Source organism: Pygocentrus nattereri, chromosome 22 (assembly GCF_015220715.1).
Source record: "Pygocentrus nattereri isolate fPygNat1 chromosome 22, fPygNat1.pri, whole genome shotgun sequence".
In the NCBI taxonomy this organism is placed as follows: Eukaryota; Metazoa; Chordata; class Actinopteri; order Characiformes; family Serrasalmidae; genus Pygocentrus; species Pygocentrus nattereri.
In genome coordinates, this window is record NC_051232.1 from 30,680,439 (window position 1) to 30,699,304 (window position 18,866).

The following is an 18,866-nucleotide window of genomic DNA, read 5'->3' on the forward strand; positions in this document are numbered from 1 at the left end:
GTAAGTGTTTGGGAACTGAGGAGACGTTGCTGTAGTTTAGAAAGCGAAATGCTTTCCTCTTCTTGTTCGATGCAGGATTCGAGCTGCTCAACAGTTCTGGACCCTTTTAATACAGAGCAATGCTGCTGTAATACATCCAGAATGTGGTTTAACATCGTCTTGCTGAAATAATCAAGGCCTTCCCTGAAAAAGACGTCGTCTGGACGGCAGCACATGTTGCCAAAACATGTATGTGTATATCATTCAGCATTAATGGTGCCTTCACAGATGTGCATGTGTCACCCATGCCATGTGCACTATTGCCCCCTAAACCATCATGAATACTGGCTTTTGAACTGTGCACTGAAAATAAGCTGAGTGGTCTTTAGTCCGGAGGACACAGTGTCCCTGGTTTCCAGACCGAATTTAAAATTTTGATTTGTTGGACCACAGGACACTTTCCCACTTCCCCTCAGCCCATTTTAAATGAGCTCAGGCCCAGAGAAGGTGGCAGCGTTTCTGGATCCTGTTTATACTTGGTTTCTTCTTTGCATTTTAACTTGCATACAATGATGCAGTGAAGAACAGTGTTTTTCAGAAGTGTTCCTGAGCCCATGCAGTGATTTTCATTACAGAATCATGTATGTTTTTAATATCTGAGGGCCCAAAGATCACAGCCAGCAAATACTGGTTTTCAGCCTTGTCCCTTTCATACAGAGATTTCTCCAGATAAAAAAAAACATGTCTGATAAACATATTTTTCAACGAACAGTAAAGTTTCTAAGTTTCAGCATGTGATATGTTGTCTTTGTACTATTTTCAGTGGAATATAGGGTTTAAATGATTTGCACATCATTGCATTTTGTTTTTATTAACATTTTTCCCAATGTTTTTGGAAATAGGGTTGTACAGTAATATAAAATGTTCCCTCTTTTTTCATTTTTAAAAAGTTTGGAATCAATAAATTGAAAATAAAAGCAGAGATTTGTGATTATTTCTGTTTTTAAGGTCCTTTTGAGGTGCATCATCACTGTTAAATGATTAAATTAGTTCAATTAAATTAGAGCAACTTAATGTCTGTATATTTAATGGTTAAGATGTAAACAAGGCCATTCAGTGTGGCTTGATGCGAAATATCCCGCTTACTGAGTCACACTTGTTCGCAGCAGTGGAGATGGGAACAAGACGTCTGAAGCGTTAAATGCCTCTAAGAGCTGCAGTTCTGTACGAAAGTTCACCTGTCACTTATTTAATTTCCTGTCAAAATGGCCTTTAAGTCCAACTTATTGTTCATTCAGTACCTGGAATAGCACAGAGTGGGGTCCAAAGGTCTGAGACCACATTTATTTTGCATCCCTTTTCTTATTTAGTATGAATTCTTCCACATAACAAAAGTGGAATCTGTGAAATTTGAGCGAGTTTCAGAATTTCTTAGTACTTGGTGGTGTTTCCTTTTGCTTTAATGACATTCGAGCTGCACATAAGCCTCTGATCAGCAGATCAAAACCACCTGAGAGTCGTCTGAACTTGAGCTTCACTGGAAGAAATCAGACTAAAAGTATAAATGGTCTTTTTATACAAAGACCTGAACATGGTCAATCTCACAAATTGGATTTATTTTGCTTTAAATAGCAACTTAGAAGTAGTGAAGAAAGTTCAACTTTGCTTTAATTTGGAGAAAGTTATAAAACTTTCCCAATTTAAATAAAAAAAATAAAAGTCCCACAGGAGCCTCAACAGTTAAATCTACTCTCAGCTGTGTGAGGGTCAGTGAGTCATTCTTTGCCTTTATTCCAGCTTCCAATCTTTTCAGGAGACACACTTTCAGTCTTTGAAGCTGCTTGACTGATCTTCAGTCATTTTGGTCAGCAAATGCAACATATTTGCACTGTAGAATTTGTGATGTCTGGTTCCTATCACCACCACTATACACCAGAGTCTGTATCTCTACAGTCAACCCGTTCTGAATTGCTTTGTTTACATCTCAACGATTCAATTCTGAATTTTCTAAAAATCCCATTTTTAAAAATCCCAATTTCATTATTTTTGTATGTTGTGATTGGTAGTAACCAGTCAGCATTTTTCAGTTTTTGACCTCATTTGAAAATACTTGTTGGTCTTTACATTGTGTGTGAATTTCATGATGAATGAACCAAAATAAATGGCCCAAAATTACTTGGGAGAAAATCTGGTTCCATTGACTTGCATTAACAGTAAAGTAGGTTTTGTCCTTCTCCTGTAAGGTTACCCTTTTGGAGATGCAAAGTTTTGTTCCGACAGCGATGTATAGCAGTACCAAAGTATATGCTGCATATATAATAGCAAGCTTATACACGAGCCAGGGTTATACTACACAACATTTACCCTTTTTTAGTCCTCTTTCTGAGCTGGTCGGCTCTAATCTGCAGATTAATGGGGCGGTCTGAGTCGACAGTTGGAGAGAGAGTCATGTCTGAGGGGCACGGACTCAGATTCAGACCGATCGCGTTTCAGACCAGTCGTTTGTCAAACATTTTCATGACCCGACTAGTGTAATCTAGTGTAAACTGGTCAACGACTCAATCTGAACAAATTCCTCCAACAGCCAGTGAAACCTGGGAGTGTGAAAGGAGAAAATGCAGTAGGTAAACAAAGAAAAATGGCAGGAGGTCTCGTGTGGAGTGAAGCTTTTTAATGAGCTGAGTTTAAAGCACAATCAAGTTAATGTGCATTTACAACTATAAAATACCCACTGATCACGTTTTTAAATCATTAATCCTCATTTAAATATGTTTACCTGCTGCTTCTTTACTGTTTCAGCGCAAACGTCAGAGAAAACAGCAGCAGCAGCAGCTCACGTTTGTTTATTTGCGTCTCCTAGAAATGCGAGAACGCGAGAGTTCGTGTGAGTTCGCGTGAGTTCAGTGAGCTTTGGTCAGAAAAGTTGGGTAGTGTGGGATCCCTAATCGTTTAGTGTGGATCCCCAGTATTTCAGCTGCCCCAAAAAAATCTACAGAATCCAGTCTGTCAGTGTGAGACACCCAGTCTTTTCTAATCTGTTAAGACCTTAAAAGTCGTGTAGTGAACCCGAGGCTTTAGTTCTTTGTTTCCACCACTTCACCACTTCACAAGGCTACAGCAGCTCCTCAGACTTCGTCCTGCTGTTATATCCTTGCTGACCGTGTGGAATCAGATGTCATCACTGCTTAAACTGATGTGTGTTCATTTCCTCTCTTCTTCCAGCAAGCCAAAAATGCACTGAAGTACACGGTTGGGTTTGTCGTTGTGTGCGCTGCACTTCTCTTAATTGGGTAAGTACACGACTCCCAGCCTTCACGCCACACCTGCTTGTCAGTTTCTGTGTTTGAAAGGCTTTTTGTCATTAACGTTTTTAATGATGAATAGTCTTGTCATAAAATCCATACTTACTTTTTGCCACCTGCTCATTTCAAAGACACCATCCCTGTCATGCCAGTGGTTCTACACCCACTCAGTACCTCAGGCATGAGCCGTGAAAGAACGCCGTAGTCTTAGAACCCATGAGGGAGTCAGAATACTGATGGCTACCTTTTTGTATGAAGATTCTCTTTGTCCAGGCTCTTTCTTCTATGCAAGCGCTCAGTAGATGCAAGCCTGCTATCTGTCGTTTAGTTAACAAAGAGTGCTTCCTCAACAGGGTACCTCATCATATACAGGCTGGTGGAGACACCATTATATCTGTATTTTAAAAGAAATACATCTTAGATGCCCTTACTGTGTCCTTGTTTAGGCCTTTAGATCTATCTTTCAAGAGAAACTTGCCGACTAAGGTTGATGATACTGTGGGGGGAAAAAAGTCACATTGTGATATTTATTAATTTAAAATATACTGCAATATTTTAAATCAGAACATTTATTCAGATAGTTATGAATCTACGAATGGAGTGTTGAGGCAGTTTTCTTCAGGGCTGCAACGCTTGACTATTTTGGTGGATTATTAAAACGATTAATTGATTATTTGGATTATGAATCACACAATTACCAAATAGCTCTTGCCTAGCCATCAGCCTTTAAATTTGGCTTGAGGTTGTATACATTTACTGTCTAACAGCGAAGACAATAATGATGAATACCTTATTTAAAAATTCACTGTTTTAATGAAATTTCCTGCTAATACAAAAAATAAAACGACAGCATCCTTTTCCTGTCAAAATTTGTGCAAAAATATATACACATAAACATCACACAAACATGTGTGGATCACTGCATTCCCTCTGTTACGTAATCCTATCCCGCTTTCTGGGAGTAATATTCTTGAAACAGTATAATTTTGGACAGTATCTTTCCTAAACTGCGGCTCTATAATGGTACTGAAGGTAGTCCAGCAGTGATGTTGACCTCCCCAATATGGCGGCGCCAAACTGACAATTGTTTTTCGGACTTAATTGTGAAATGCTCCCATACTTTTTGCTCTCGAGGCTGCCAACACGCCTTTGCTAACTTTCCAGTAAGAGATAATGTCAAAACAGTCAGCATGAAACACTTTTATGTAAATATATCTGTATGTTCATGAAAAGAAATTCAAAGTAGCGTCATTAAAGTGATGGAAAGCATTACACTGAGTTGTTTTCAGAGTAGTTTTTTGTGCTTTAAGCATTTTGGAAACTTCGGAAGACTCCCGAATTGTAAAGAATTGTTCCGTTAAACTCATTTTTATAGTTTGGCCTCAAACAATTACTCGATAACTTGCCAAAACAATTGGTGTATTACTTGTTTACCAATGGGTCATCCTACAGAAACGTCCACTTTTTTATATATATATCTATATATCTGTCCATAAGAGTCACAGATAGTCACTTGTGTTACACTAGTTAGACATTTTAATGAAAAATGCTGCCAATCATGGAATATCCACTAAAATATGTAATTTAATCCATTTGTATTAAATAGCTTGTGTTAAATTATTTGTGTCCAGTATCTATTTTTTTCACAATTACCTTAGAATAAAGCAGGTCACACCAGTGACTTCAGCTAAAAGCTTCAGAGCTGAGTGAGAAAATCTCTGGTAACTGAAAGACGCAGTAGACTTACCATGTTCTTTTCTCCATAGATCTTCAGTAAACAGGTCAAAGGAAGTCGAGTGACGTCATCAGTGTGACTTCTTTTAAAATGAGAGTTTTGTTACGCGGTAACACCAGTGAGATGACTCCTGGGGACAACAACTTCCATTATATATTTTAGAATATTTGCCATTTGTTTTCTTCAGGTCATTTAATTCATATATTTCATAGTCACCTATAGATTATTTACTTTTCTGTGGTGCTTGGAATTAATAATTGATTTAAAATCCAGTATTGCTAAATCGACCGATTCAAGAAGGTGTAACTGTTTAAAAACAAAAAAAAAATCTTTTATTTTTAAATTTAAAGTAATTATAACCCTAACATGTTTTTCAAGTGTAATATATCTGCAAAAGGGACACCAGAATGGACATTTCCATAGAATGACTAATTAAAATCTGTCTATTGATGTTGGGGGAAAATGCTGGAAGGGCAACAGAATCCAAGCCAAATTCACTTCACCGGCGTCCTCAAGTGGTCCATTACTGCTCTAAAGCTGTTGGACTTGGTGATCTGGAGACTCCTGTGCAAAGCTAAAGGTTTTTCTTTCCATATTTTAGCTACAGTAGATGTCCCATCCTTGATGAGGTGCCTGAACGGAAGGCGTGATATATGGATGTGATGTAATACGGCGCGACTCGTTTAACCTCAAGTTTGCTCAGTTGGTGCTCAGCTGAGGCTCCACAGCATAAACATAATGGATTTCACCTCCACTCTTCAGGACCAACATGCTGCCTCCTCAGGTCATATAATTTAATGTTCTTTCAACCGTTAAGTGGCGCTCGCGCGGGACGAGGTGCCTTGATCAGAGTGACATGTGACACAGGCCTAATTTAAAAGTCAGGATGGAGCCACAGACAGAAGCAATTTCGTCTCCATTTTACCTTTTGAAGCCCCCGATGCCCCTTTTTACCAGCGGGGATTGTTGTGCGGTTCTTTTGATGTGCAAGGACATGATAGCTTTCCACCCGCTTTCTGCACGAAGGTGGACACACGACACTTGCAACTGTTCATTTGTAGAGTGCCAGTCCAAGCCTGGTTGTTTCTGTCAGGGCTCTGACCGGCCCTGGCCAAGGTTGGAGCTATCAAATTGAGGCCTGACCTGGACGCTGGACTGATTCAATTCATGGGATCCTCCCGAGAGCCCTAAAGACATATCACTCGCTGCCTGATTTCAGAGATTTATCCACAAGATTGATTCATACGCTCTAATTTTCGCCAGTGAGTGCCAATGATAGAAAAGAGCAGAGCAAAAAATGACCTCTTTACACGAGAAATATCTTAAATTTAGTCAATATGTGTCGTATTTCTCATTCTGGGACATGTGAGACTGTTAGAAGAGCATTCTCCAGGGTATATTTTGGTTGGCTCAGTTGAGTTCAGTAACTCAAATAAATGCAAATTTTTATTTTATTTATTTTGTAAAAGCTCCTCTCAAATTAACAGAACATGTGTTTTACAATTTACTGCTGAAAGCCAAACATTTCAGATGTTATTTTATATAAGTAATGTTTACAGAGCGGCTCACTGAAGAGTCTGTTTATAGTTTATAGCCCAGATTTGGGGAAAAACGGGTCGACTTTCAGTACAAAAGAACTTATGAGTTCAGCTTCTTTTATTATAAGGGTTTAAAATGACATCACCGTCTATCAGACTGGAGAGAAAACAGTTACAGCCTCATACGACGCCCAGCTTCTGAATGGAGCTTATGAAATATGAAAGTTCTGAAGAACATGACGCTTTGGAACCACCGGTGGTCCCAATGAGTTGAAAATGTTAACCCATTTCCATCAATTTTTACTTGTTTTAAATCATTTTTAGTTGGGAGAGTTTCTTATTCCATTGGCAGATCATTTTACTTATTCTGAGAAATAGCTCGGGTAAAAAAAAAAATGGAATAAGACATTTTTATAAGAAGTTTTAGAAGAAATCTTTAAATCCTTATGTTCTTGCAACAGTCTCAATATGATAAATATTAGATATATTGACTACATTTAAGATGTTTTCACTTGCTATGATCTCATTTTTTGCAGTATTCTCAGGCACATTATTGACAAAATACCAATACTAGCTGTTGCAGTTGCGATACGCCCTGCAGTTTATTAAAGTCATTTCTGTGACTAGAGTTATTTATTTATTTACATATTTACTTATTTGTTTGTTTGTGGCACAACAGATTCTGTGTTGTCTCTTCCAGCTTATTAAATCTCTGAAAAACGAAACGTCATGATACAAAAAAAAGTATCGTGATATATTGTTTTTGCCGTATCGCCCAACCCTAATATGAAGTTCCTTTCTTGTGTTATTCTTGTTGTTCCAGTGTCGATTTAAAGTAACGTCTAAATCTCTTCTGCTGGTCCTCGTACTCATTCCTCTCCACCAGCCAGTTGCTAATTTAGATGTTCGCATGCGCTTGTGTCACTTTGAGTGGAATTTTGGCTAATTAACCTGGTATGTGGTAAAGGTTCATGATTGCCTAAGGCAGTGTAACGAATGAGAAGACGTCTGCGTTTTGGCAAAACATCATCCTCAGTCTCCTGTTGGACATACTGCTCCAGCAGATATTTCTTTTTAATAAGAGCCGTTTAGAGGACTGAAGCCGTGAGCTTAATCCGCTAAGAGGCTGTAGCGTACGACCGGGGGCTATTTATGAAACCGTGTCTCTGCAGACAAGCTCTTCTACCAGGAGGTGGAGGTGGGAGAGTTTTTCTCTAACGTGATCACATCCACTATCCACAGCTCTGTTTTGACCCCTCAGCCACACAAGTCACACAGCCTGTGGGTGGATTGCAATTTGTACATGCAAACCATGTTAGTTCAAAGGAACCATGTGCAGCAATTGCTTCTGACTACGGATAAAAAAGGTGACTGTAAACTGTTCCATTGCAAATATACTACAATATTTTATCAATATATCAGTACCCTGTAATATTTCAGGTATGTATCAGTACCACTGATTGTGTACTGTAATATTTCAGGTATATATCAGTACCATTGCTTGTGTGGTGTAATATTTCAGGTATATATCAGTACCACTGCTTGTGTAGTGTAATATTTCAGGTATATATCAGTACCACTGCTTGTGTACTGTAACATTTCAGGTATATATCCGTACCGCTGTTTGGGTACTGTAATATTTCAGGTATATATCAGTACCACTGCTTGTGTACTGTAACATTTCAGGTATATATCTGTAGCACCATTTGTGAACTGTAATATTTCAGGTATATATCAGTACCAGTGCTTGTGTACTGTAATATTTCAGGTATATATCAGTACCGGTGCTTGTTTACTGTAATGTTTCAGGTATAGATCAGTACCACTGTTTGTGTACTGTAATATTTCAGGTATATGTTAGTACCACTGCTTGTGTAGTGTAATATTTCAGGTATATATCCGTACCGCTGTTTGGGTACTGTAATATTTCAGGTATATATCAGTACCAGTGCTTGTGTGCTATAATATTTTGGGCATATATCAGTACCACTGCTTGTATAACATCATGTTTCAGTTATATATCAGTACCGCTGTTTGTGTGCTATATTTCAGGTATATATCCGTATCGTTCATATACTAATAATATTTCAGGTGTGTAGCAGTAACTCTGCTTGCATATTATATTATTTCAGGTATATATCAGTACCACTGCTTTTTATGCTATAATATTTCAGGTATATATCAGCACCACTCTTTGTGTACTGTAATATTTCAGGTATATATCAGTAGTGCTGCTTGTATACTATAATTTTTTAGATATATGTCTATGCTTCTGCTTGTATACTCGAATATTACAGGTATATATCTGTACCGCTAGTCATACACTGTAATAGTTCAGGTGTATATCCGTAATGCTGCTTGTATGCTGTATGATTTCAGGTATGTATCAGTACTGCACATTTGGGCTGTTTGTGTTTGTCCATCCATCATGAAATGTACACACAATGTAAAGGACAACAAACATTTTCAAGTTGTGTCAGAAACTGGTTACAAGGTTTTGTACTGACAGCAGCGATATGCATAATTACAGTACAGACCATAATCTGTCAGTCTGTGTTGTACAGCCTGGTCATCCGTAACCCTTCATTTGAGGGTCTCGTCCAGAGATGATTGAAACACATTCTTAGTGCATTACCAGCACTCGCTCCTGCATTTACTGCATGCATGTTGACATGCATACATTTCGTTCCAGTGGCCTCACCTAACGACTCTCTCTGCGTTTAAAGTGATTTAAGTGGGATTGTGGATTTACAGCTTTAGTGTTTTGGTCATTACAAGTTTAGATGCTACAGTAGCAGATCAGTCACAGTGAATTACTGCTAATCGATGTCATCCATCACAGGGCCTTCGTACCACTGCAGCCTCCACCCAGTCAGAACTCCACCCAGTGGGAGAAGGTGAAGTACCTGTTTGAGGAGCTGGGTAGCAGCAGTAAGTGCCATTTATTACTCTTTACTGTGCCATTCTCGTTTGCCATGTCATGCCATACTGTAGTGTCTGTCCATCTTAGATATGCAAAAAAGGGCATCTTGACACATAAAATTGTCTGAAATATAGTCGATAAATCTAATATTTCACCTGTTAGGATTGTTTTAAGCCTCATTTATATTCATATTTTACTTGTTTTAAGTAATTTTATGTAGTAAAATTCTCTCATTATATTGGCAGATAAATTTGCTTGTTTTAAAAATTGTGCTTTAAACCATCTAAATTATCTGCCAGTATAGTAAGCATAATTTGACTTAATAAAATTACCTAAAACAAGTAAATAATTTCTATAAATAAGCTAGATAGTCTTGTAATAAGTACACAAACATCTCATAATGATAAATATTAGATGTATTGACTATTTTTAGGATAATTTCACCTGACAACATACCATTTTTTGCATTGTGCGTAGTTTTTTATTTTGACTTTTGATTTTAACTCAACTTCAGTTAGTCTTAAAGCTGCATTAATGGTTTTTGTTTAGTTTTTATTTTCTGAAAAGGGACCGTTTTAGTTGTAGTTTTTAGTATTATGATGATAGCAGGTCTCTGATAAGAGTAGAAAAAAAAAAGTTGACTGAGCTGATCTTGTTTTCCTTAAAGACCACACACAATCTCACAAAAAGTTTACACTGTAATTTCATTTTTTGATATTTTTAGGACATTTCAGTTTTCATATTTTTTTGAAAAGTGTCACTTTTGTCACTTCTAGTTTTAGTGAACTGTAATAACCCTACTCCGCTCATAATTTTTGGTTTCAGTATAGCTTTATTTAGTCTTTAAGGTGCAGTAACAGTTTTAGTTTAGAATAAAATGAACAGTAAACTGAGCTCAGCTTGACTTTAACTTTCCTCAAAGATCTTAAACACGCTTCTGACTCATTCACGAAGTGGAAGAACTAAAACTAAAACTTTTTATTCAGTAATTCTATTAAGTTTTGAGGTGGATGTTACAGTTTTTAGTTTTCATATTTTTCAAAATTGCTGGTTTTATTACAGTTAATGAGCACAATTTAACTGCAAGCTTTTATTGTAGTAGTAGTAGTAGTTTTAGTGAACTATAATTTAGTAGTTTTTTGTTTTATTCAAGTTTTAGTTAGTCCTAAATGAGCAGTCATGTTTTTTGTTTAGTTTTTTGAAAAGGGACATTTTAGTTTTTGTTAAGTTTCAGTTTTAGTTGAAGTTTTAGTGTGATGATGATATCATGTACCTGGTGTGAGTCGAATAAAAGTAACAGTACGTTGAGCTCAGCTCAGCTCCAGCTTTCCTCGAAGACCAAACACACTTGTAAAGTTTTTTCTATCTCAGTAACTCTGTTTAGTTTTCCTTTAGTGTTAGTGTTAAGGAGCCCTGCTCCACTCACAGCGACACTGGGCCTGATTGAAAACACGTGTGCCGTGAACAGGGAGGATGCCGTCGAGCTGAGCAGTGGAGGTGACGTGCCGGGTTGGCAGCGGCGGCATTTAGCCTTGTCAGTGTCAGTGCAGCTCATTGTGCTGCCTAGATTGTCTGTCTGCGGAGGGAAAAGCCGTAACTGCTGCTGAGGTGTCAATCAAGACCTCTTTGAGCTAAACGGCACCTCAGACCCACCACGTTCATAAACAAGTACACGATGGACCTTTTTGAATAAATCCATAAATACTGTCACTGCTGCATATCAGCTAGTGTTACAACATATTGACATTATTCACTGCAAAAAATGAGAAGAGAAGTTATCTTAGTCATGACATCTAATATTTCTCATTTCTGGGGTTGTTGTAAGGTTAATATTAGATGATTCTACCTATTTCTAGGTGCTTTTTTTTTAAACTTGTTTTTAGTATATTGACGGGAAAAGAAAAAAATCAAGAAAAATGATCTGCCAAAATATTTTATACTAAATGCTAAATTATATACTAAATTCACTAAAACAAGTAAAAATGCCTCAAATTAGGTTAAATGATCTTATATTAAAATTACAACTATCTGAGATTAGAAATCTTAAATATATTGGCTAGAAATCCTGTATATGATTTAACTGATGTCTTAACAAGTGAAAACATCTAGTCAGTGGATCTAATATTAAACATTTTTGAGATTGCTGTATTTATTCTAATATTATTTACCCTATTTCTACAAATTTCTACCAGTTGAAGATAAAGACTTGGATTAAAGATGTTTTCCTGTGCTTAGATGTCATGTTTTGCAGGGTGCAGGGTGCGTTTTTTGTAGTTTAAAGCCCTGAGCAGCTCGAACTGTGGAAAAAATGTGGCTCCTAACAACCACCTGGAAGAGCTGGTAGACTCCAAACCTGACCCCTTCAGATAAACAGCACTGAAAGCTTTGATCTCTGACAGAGAGGAGAAAATCAAGCTGCTTCACATCTGAAAACATCCATAGGTGTTTCTGCCCATCTTTCCACTGTGAGAAGACCACTCAGCGCTGTGGGTCTGAAAGGACGTGTAGCTGATCAAGAAGAAAAGGAGACGGACACGTCAAACAAAGAAGCTGAATGATGGACTGACCGCCCCAGAGTCCAGACCTCAACACCACTAAATGTGCTTAATTACTTCAGGAAATGAAAAATCAGTCTATGTCGATCTAATTTGCTCCAGTTTAAGGTAGATTATTATACATTATAGTAATGGTACATTATTGCGAGAAGAATGAGGCAAATGTGTGAGATGAGCTGTATGATTGCCTGAAAAGACACTAAACCGTCACTACATTCTTCTGTTTCTACACCAATTCACCCAAACCTTTCACACAGTGCAAAGATGGCTCTGCCTGCAAGAGAACTGACGTTATTTGTTTTTTGTGATGTGTAACAGTGGTTGACATGTTGTTTCACTGCCTCAGGAAAATAGGACCTGTTCCCTTTCTTTACCTTCATCTTCATTGTCATAGAGTCGGCACAGTGCCACTGTTTTTCTTTTCCGTTACTGATCCTGTACCTGGAAGATGGGTCAGTATCGATGCACATCCCATATTGTTCTTTAAAAACTACTGAATTCTACAATCTGATATTATTAATTAAGCACTTTGTGTGAAATGAGCATCTGAAATACATGCAAACTCATTGCCTTCCAGTGAAATCTGCCATTTTTAGTGATGAACATCATCGATTTGATGAGTTTTTAGTTTTGGGTATTGGGGAAGTTTACTGCCAGCAGGGACTTCTGGGGGGGAATTGCTCACAGTCATTATTCAGTCAATCCACAGATTTAGTTTTTCATTTTCACAAGCCAGTTAGATGTAAGATAACATTACTGGAATGAGAAAGGGAATCATGTATGTTGGCTGTAAAGTTTCATTAAGGTTTCATGTTCGCATGTTCAGATTTTTTTCACATTGCAAAAAAATGGTGTCTTAGCAAGTAAAACATCTTAAATGTAGTCAAAATACTTATTGTTTCTCATTATGAGACCGTTGTAAGATTATTTTAAGATGATTAAACTTAAAAGTAAACTTAAAAGTAAAACTTACTAAAAGTAAACATTTTTACTTGTTTTTTAAGCAATATTGACTTACAAAAGTGTCTGATTTCATTGACAGATCATTTTGCTTGTTTTTTGTTCTTGAAATCCCTGAAAGTTGTCTGCAGAATTATCTTCATTATTTCTTGAAATAATTAGCATAATGTGTCGATGGAATAAGACACTTTAGAAGGATAAAATTACTTAAAACTGCTTATAAAAGTGTGAGTAAAAAAAAAAAAGAAAAAACTACCGTAACGTGAAAACGGTCAAATAATGAGCAGTATTAGAGAGATTAACTACGTTAGATGTTTTCACTTGCAAAAAAGATACTTTTTGAGCATAAGTAGCTTTCAAACAGTGGGCGACCAAAGATTAATGTGTACGTTAGCAGTCCTTCCATTTAGGTGGCCTAATAGATGTGGAGTCTCAAAGCAAGATGTTAGATTTTTAACAAAAAAGTCAAAATACCTACAAAGCAGTGCAGTGTTTGGACATGATGCGTATTTGTGGATCTGAATTGCCGAAAAAAATTACCCAGGTTTCAGTCACTAAAGTGTTCTCATAAGAATGATGCCACCGAAGCCACAACTTCTTCTCACCTTGGAGTTTTCATGTTTGACCCAAAAATAAATAAACTACTCTGGCACAGGATTAGGTTTGTTTCAATATCTGATCCATTTGTTCCACCTGATATCAGCCCAGTACTTGCCACTGGATGTTGCCTCATATGTCTGCTCTACATTTCACAATGAATGGGACAAACAGAAACGGTCCTGAATCGCTTGGAATATGTCTTGATATATGCGCCTTAACCCTCTTCTTCATTTTCGCTTATATTCTTGAATGCACATTTAAAAGCTCTTGCATCCGACATAAAACCTACATATTGTACATCAGACGTTCTGAACAATCTCAGCTTTCTCCGTAACGAGGCCCTTTTGACCTGTGGAAAGAAATGATTTGTCCCTAAAGCTGATAAAAAGTCTGGTTTCTTCTTAAAATCTCCCGTGAAAACAGTGGAATGTGGAATGAATGAATGAAATAGTGGATAAATGTTCATCACTTCATCACTTCATGTAAACTTTTTACATACCATTTCACGTCTGTCTCCGGAATGGACTGAATGAGGAACGAAGGGTTTCCGGTGTGACTGTCCGATTTCCTGAGTGTCCATTGTTCAGTTTCACACACAATGTAGTCGGACACACGTGTCCACCAGGTCCACACAGTGAGAGGCAGATGACGTATCTCTCGTCTTCATTGGCTCATAACTGGATTTCAGTCACGTATGATCTTGCACTTGTCGCCCCTACAGAGTTAAATGCATGTGCACAGGTGCTGGGAAGGCTGGTCTTATGCCTGTGCTTTAAGCAAAATGAAATGTAGTGATTGTTTTCTTACTGTTGCCCTTGGTGTTGGAGAGAAAGGAGCCTAGCGAGCACGATCAGTGAGAGGATCAGCCCATCTGTCATGAACTCTTCACCCTTCCGTTCCCCTCAAAATCCCTCTCAAACTACTGCCTAGCCTGGCCCCGCACTCCTTCCATAACCTTCTCCTTTTACCTCTGAGAAAGAGAGCGTGGACCACCCTTTCTCTAACTCACTGTTTCTTTCATCTTTCCTCCAGATGGGAGGTTAATTGAGTGAAGGGAAGGTGCACCCGCTAAGTCGCCTCATGACCCTTCTCCTTCCCAACACTTCATTTGCGCTGCCACAGACTGAGATGCTGGGCACCTACTACAGCATCTGCGTCAATGACTTTTCTGGGTACTCTCTGAGCCATGGCAATGTGCGGCCTCTTAGCTTTGCACGCATCTGGGACTCGGGCCTCCTTTGAAGGGCACATATGACGTCGTAGTTAGCCCCCCGTCGCAGTGGAACCTCGTTATTGTCCATGTGTGAATATGTGCTCCGTTGCCTTGGTCTGTGCTATGTGGAGAAGTCCACACTCTCCTTCGTTAGCCAGGGTTGTGACTTCACACCACTGCACTCGTTTCTCAAACTCCTTGGCTTGCAAGCCTTGGGGTGGCGGAGTCAGGCTAATCCAATGACGGCCTCGAGCAGCTGTGCCAGACTCTTTAACAGAAGCCGGCTCCAACAGACGTTCTCACATAAGTGCCGGTGTCCTCCCTTTCTACGCGCCCTCTGCTTTTAATGAACACAATCTCAGAGTAGGCAAAGCAAGAGCTCCAGAGAAGAGCTGGACAAGGTCTGCTTGCAGCAGCACTTCACCTCTAGGCAGCTCAAATGTGCCCACATGTGCCACCTAAGGCTGCAGCTAAAAGTTATTTCTATAATCCAAGGACTGTTGTTTGATGAACTGGATAATTGTTGACTAATAATTCCATTTGTGGTTTCCCTTCATCCTCTCTGTGTGGAGTTTGCATGTTCTCCCCGTGTCTGCGTGGGTTTCCTCCGGGTTCTCCGGTTTCCTCCCACAGTCCAAAAGACATGCAGTCAGGCCAATTGGACATGCTACATTGCCCCTAGGTGTGAGTGTGTGAGTGACTGTCTGTGTCTGTCTGTCTGCCCTGCGATGGACTGGCGACCTGTCCAGGGTGTATCCTGCCTTTCGCCCGAAGACTGCTGGGATAGGCTCCAGCATCCCCCCGCGACCCTGACGGAGAAGCGGCTTAGAAAATGGATGGATGGATGGATGGATGGATGGTTTCCCTTCATCAGTCATCAGCTACCATTTATCTCTTTCTGGTGCAAGAATAGAAGCCACACTGGAACCCAGCACTTTCTGTACTCATGTACCCATTGGAATGACCACATGCATCGTGTCAAGGCTTTGGTTCTAGAGGTTCGGTGTCTAGCACAGTTTGGTATTTTTGCTCCTCAAACACACCCAACAAACCTGACAGTTAACCCTTTCAAATCCCAGGCTTATCACATGCTAAGGCTTATTATTGAGTAATTACATGCACTTCAGTGCAAACTGGCTGAGCTGTTCTTATATTATAGAAGTTTGTAATAAAACTTGATCATTTAGGGTTAACGGGTGAGTTGAATCAGGTCAGTGTATGTCAGGAAATCACCAAACTGCTTGGAAATTGCCTCCACGACTACTGCTGTGCATCCCTGTTACAAAGCCTTATAGGGCACTTTTGATGACACACCAACCTTTTCCATATCCCTAGGCCAACAGTAAGAAAGCAGTCATATGATGCCTTATTGGCTTTGCTGGCTGATCTTTGCAGCCTTAGTTATAGAGATGAGCTGAGAGAGATCGAGTGATCCAGAGGGCTCATAACATCTTTGAGTTAGCTTAGACCCTCGACCCTCTTAGCCAAGGCAGCTGCTGGAAAAGGCCTCTCTGCAGATGTCGCAAGGCCCTAATGATGTGCTGGAGGACTTTGTATGCTATAAAAAGTCATGACTTTTGCATGTTTCTCACGCTGTTTTGAAAGGGGTTTTGAGAGGGAGCAGCCCCCTTTCGTTAGCCAGCAAGGTTCAAGTGTAGCCAGTGGAGAGGAGCGGGCGCTCTAGACAAAGGAGACTGCTGGAGATCTTATCACATTGCAGGGCCACAGTGGGGATCGCACTCTGCTTAATTATGCTGCTGGTGCACAGATACTGCCTCCACTCCGACACCTCCTCTCGCTGAGCCCCGTTCCAGAGTCCAGGCGAGTACAAAAAGCGACCAGAAATAGCATGATGTAAGCACCAGCCAGCCTTGCAGCAACACTCCAAAGCTAATTCCCCCCTACTTTTTTTTCCCTAACTTCCCCTCCCTTCCCGCCGTCATTAATGTCTGGATATTTTTGCTCGCACGACATGAGCAGAGTATTTGCAGGCCATGCTCAGAATTTAAGCATCCACTTTCTCAGGGCTTAAGGCGCGACTCTTCTTGACTTCGACTCCGCGACTCTCGGCTGCTCTTCCGAGTTCTTTACAAGCCCCCCGAATTCCGCAGATTGAGTTTAGTGTGCCAGTGCTTATCGGCACAGCGCTATCATGGCTCACTTGTGTGGCGAAGTGGCACAGCTAAGAGCTCGGCTTAATAAACATCTCCCCATGGCAGCCGGCTTCTCAGTGCATGCCGGCCCCAGGGACTCCAGGCACGCCGAGATAAGAGCCTCCACTCTTCTTCCCCAGCGTTTCCCGGGAAGCTACGTCTGGCTCTGCCGCTGAGCTTCCGCCGATAACGCGCACAATATACTCTCCGTCTAATCCCTGCGAAAAATCTTTGGCAGGAGTGTCGGGCGAAAGCACGGGCTCCTCCTTGCCACGACGAGTTCATAAACAGAGGAACTATGTACGCGGCAAACACGAACGCCATTGTCTCCGTAACCGAGCCGCTGGCTCTTAACAAAAGCTTGAGAGGAAGTAATGGGAAGAAAAAACTGGAAACACCTTTTGAGATGCTAATATTCATCGTGGTGTGTTCTACAGTACATAAAACGTTTTCGCTCTTTTTCCCCTCCTTCCTTTTGACTCTCTTTAGGCCCGTAAAATAGGATGGTGGGACAAACAGAAAAGGATTCAGGCCACATACGTTTTGAGGAAATGGAAAGAGGAAGCGTGAGACGTGATGAAAAGGGTTCTCGAAGGAAAATAAAAAGGAAAAAGGGCCGGATGATAAAAGCACAGGCTTTTTTTTCTTGATGCAGCTGACCTACAGACAGTAGGGGGCTCTCTGTGTACAGTGGTGCCAGCATACAAAGCTGTTCTCTGTTTGGACGAGAGCAGAGAGCTTCTCTGTGTGTGCATATGTGTGGATGCTCGTCTCTCTAGCTCCCTCTGACAGGTGGGATCCCAATGGGGTGTGTGGTGACGGTCACTTCCCATCAATATGCCTCATCTGGCCTCTGATCTGACAGCTGGCATTATGCCCTCTGTCTCTCCCTCTCTCAGTCACTCTGCCTCCTACTGCCTGCTGCAAACACAATGGAGGCCCACTGAAAAACACCCACTCCTTCTCTCTCTCTCTCTCTCTCTCTCTCTCTCTCTCTCTCTCTCTCTCTCTCTCTCTCTGTATATGCACATGCCTGTGCCCACACACAAAGCAGTCAGTAGTGCTGGACCACAAACATAGCACACATTTAAAAGCAGCTGTTTGATAAAATGGATCCACGTACAACTCTGACGTGAGATAGTAAGGATAGTAGTGACGCGCTGAAACGAGTATCAGGAGCTGAAACCGAATTTCAGGACGTGCTCCCCTGGAAAGGGAAATACTAAATACAAAGTTTCTTATACAGGCTATATAAATAGTTTTATTTTAATTATTAATAGTAATTAATTAGATCATCAAGACCTTAACATGTTTCATTAATAACAATAAAAAGGGGAACAGTGACCTGTTGCTTGCCTAATAGTGACCCATCCGTCTCTACCAGAGGTCTTCAAATCTGGACCTTCAACCCAGTTTCCAGTTCTGGATTTTGTATCCATTAATAGGTAACTGTAGTGTTTTAGGTGATTTAGGGGTTGCAGCTCTGGTCCTGGATGGCTTGTGTCCAGCACAGTTTGGTGATTTACCTGCTCAAACACACCTGATACAGCTAATTTCTGCCATTCCTGTCAGGTTCACTGGGTGTTTCTTGACTAATTTGGCAGCGCTCTGGTGACGTCACCGCACAGCCTCGTTAGGACGGCTCCATTTGTGTGACCAATAGGCTAGTAAGGAGGAGTCAGTCCTACCGGGGACCTGGCCTACCTCAGCTATAGTGTCAGCATGTAGGAAAGGACCTTCCTCTCTACTTCTGCTGCTTGTTTCTCTGAATTGAATGGGACATCATGTATTTAAGTGGCAGCGGAGACGTGTTTTGTCATTGTACTCCCTCTTGATACTCTGCATGGGCAGTGGTTACAAATCCCTTGTCTAATGTCCCTCATAGGAACCGAATAGATCCACTTGGCC

General features: G+C 40.2%; 1 protein-coding gene across 1 annotated transcript in view; it reads left to right on the forward strand.

The window, feature by feature from the left end:
• Positions 1–18,866, forward strand: part of lmbrd1 (LMBR1 domain containing 1) — a 171,496-nt gene that overhangs the window by 58,780 nt on the left and 93,850 nt on the right. The window contains exons 5-6 of the mRNA XM_037533048.1: positions 3,202–3,269; positions 9,397–9,485. Coding sequence (XP_037388945.1) covers positions 3,202–3,269; positions 9,397–9,485 — 157 coding nt within the window. The remainder of the gene's footprint in view (positions 1–3,201; positions 3,270–9,396; positions 9,486–18,866) is intronic.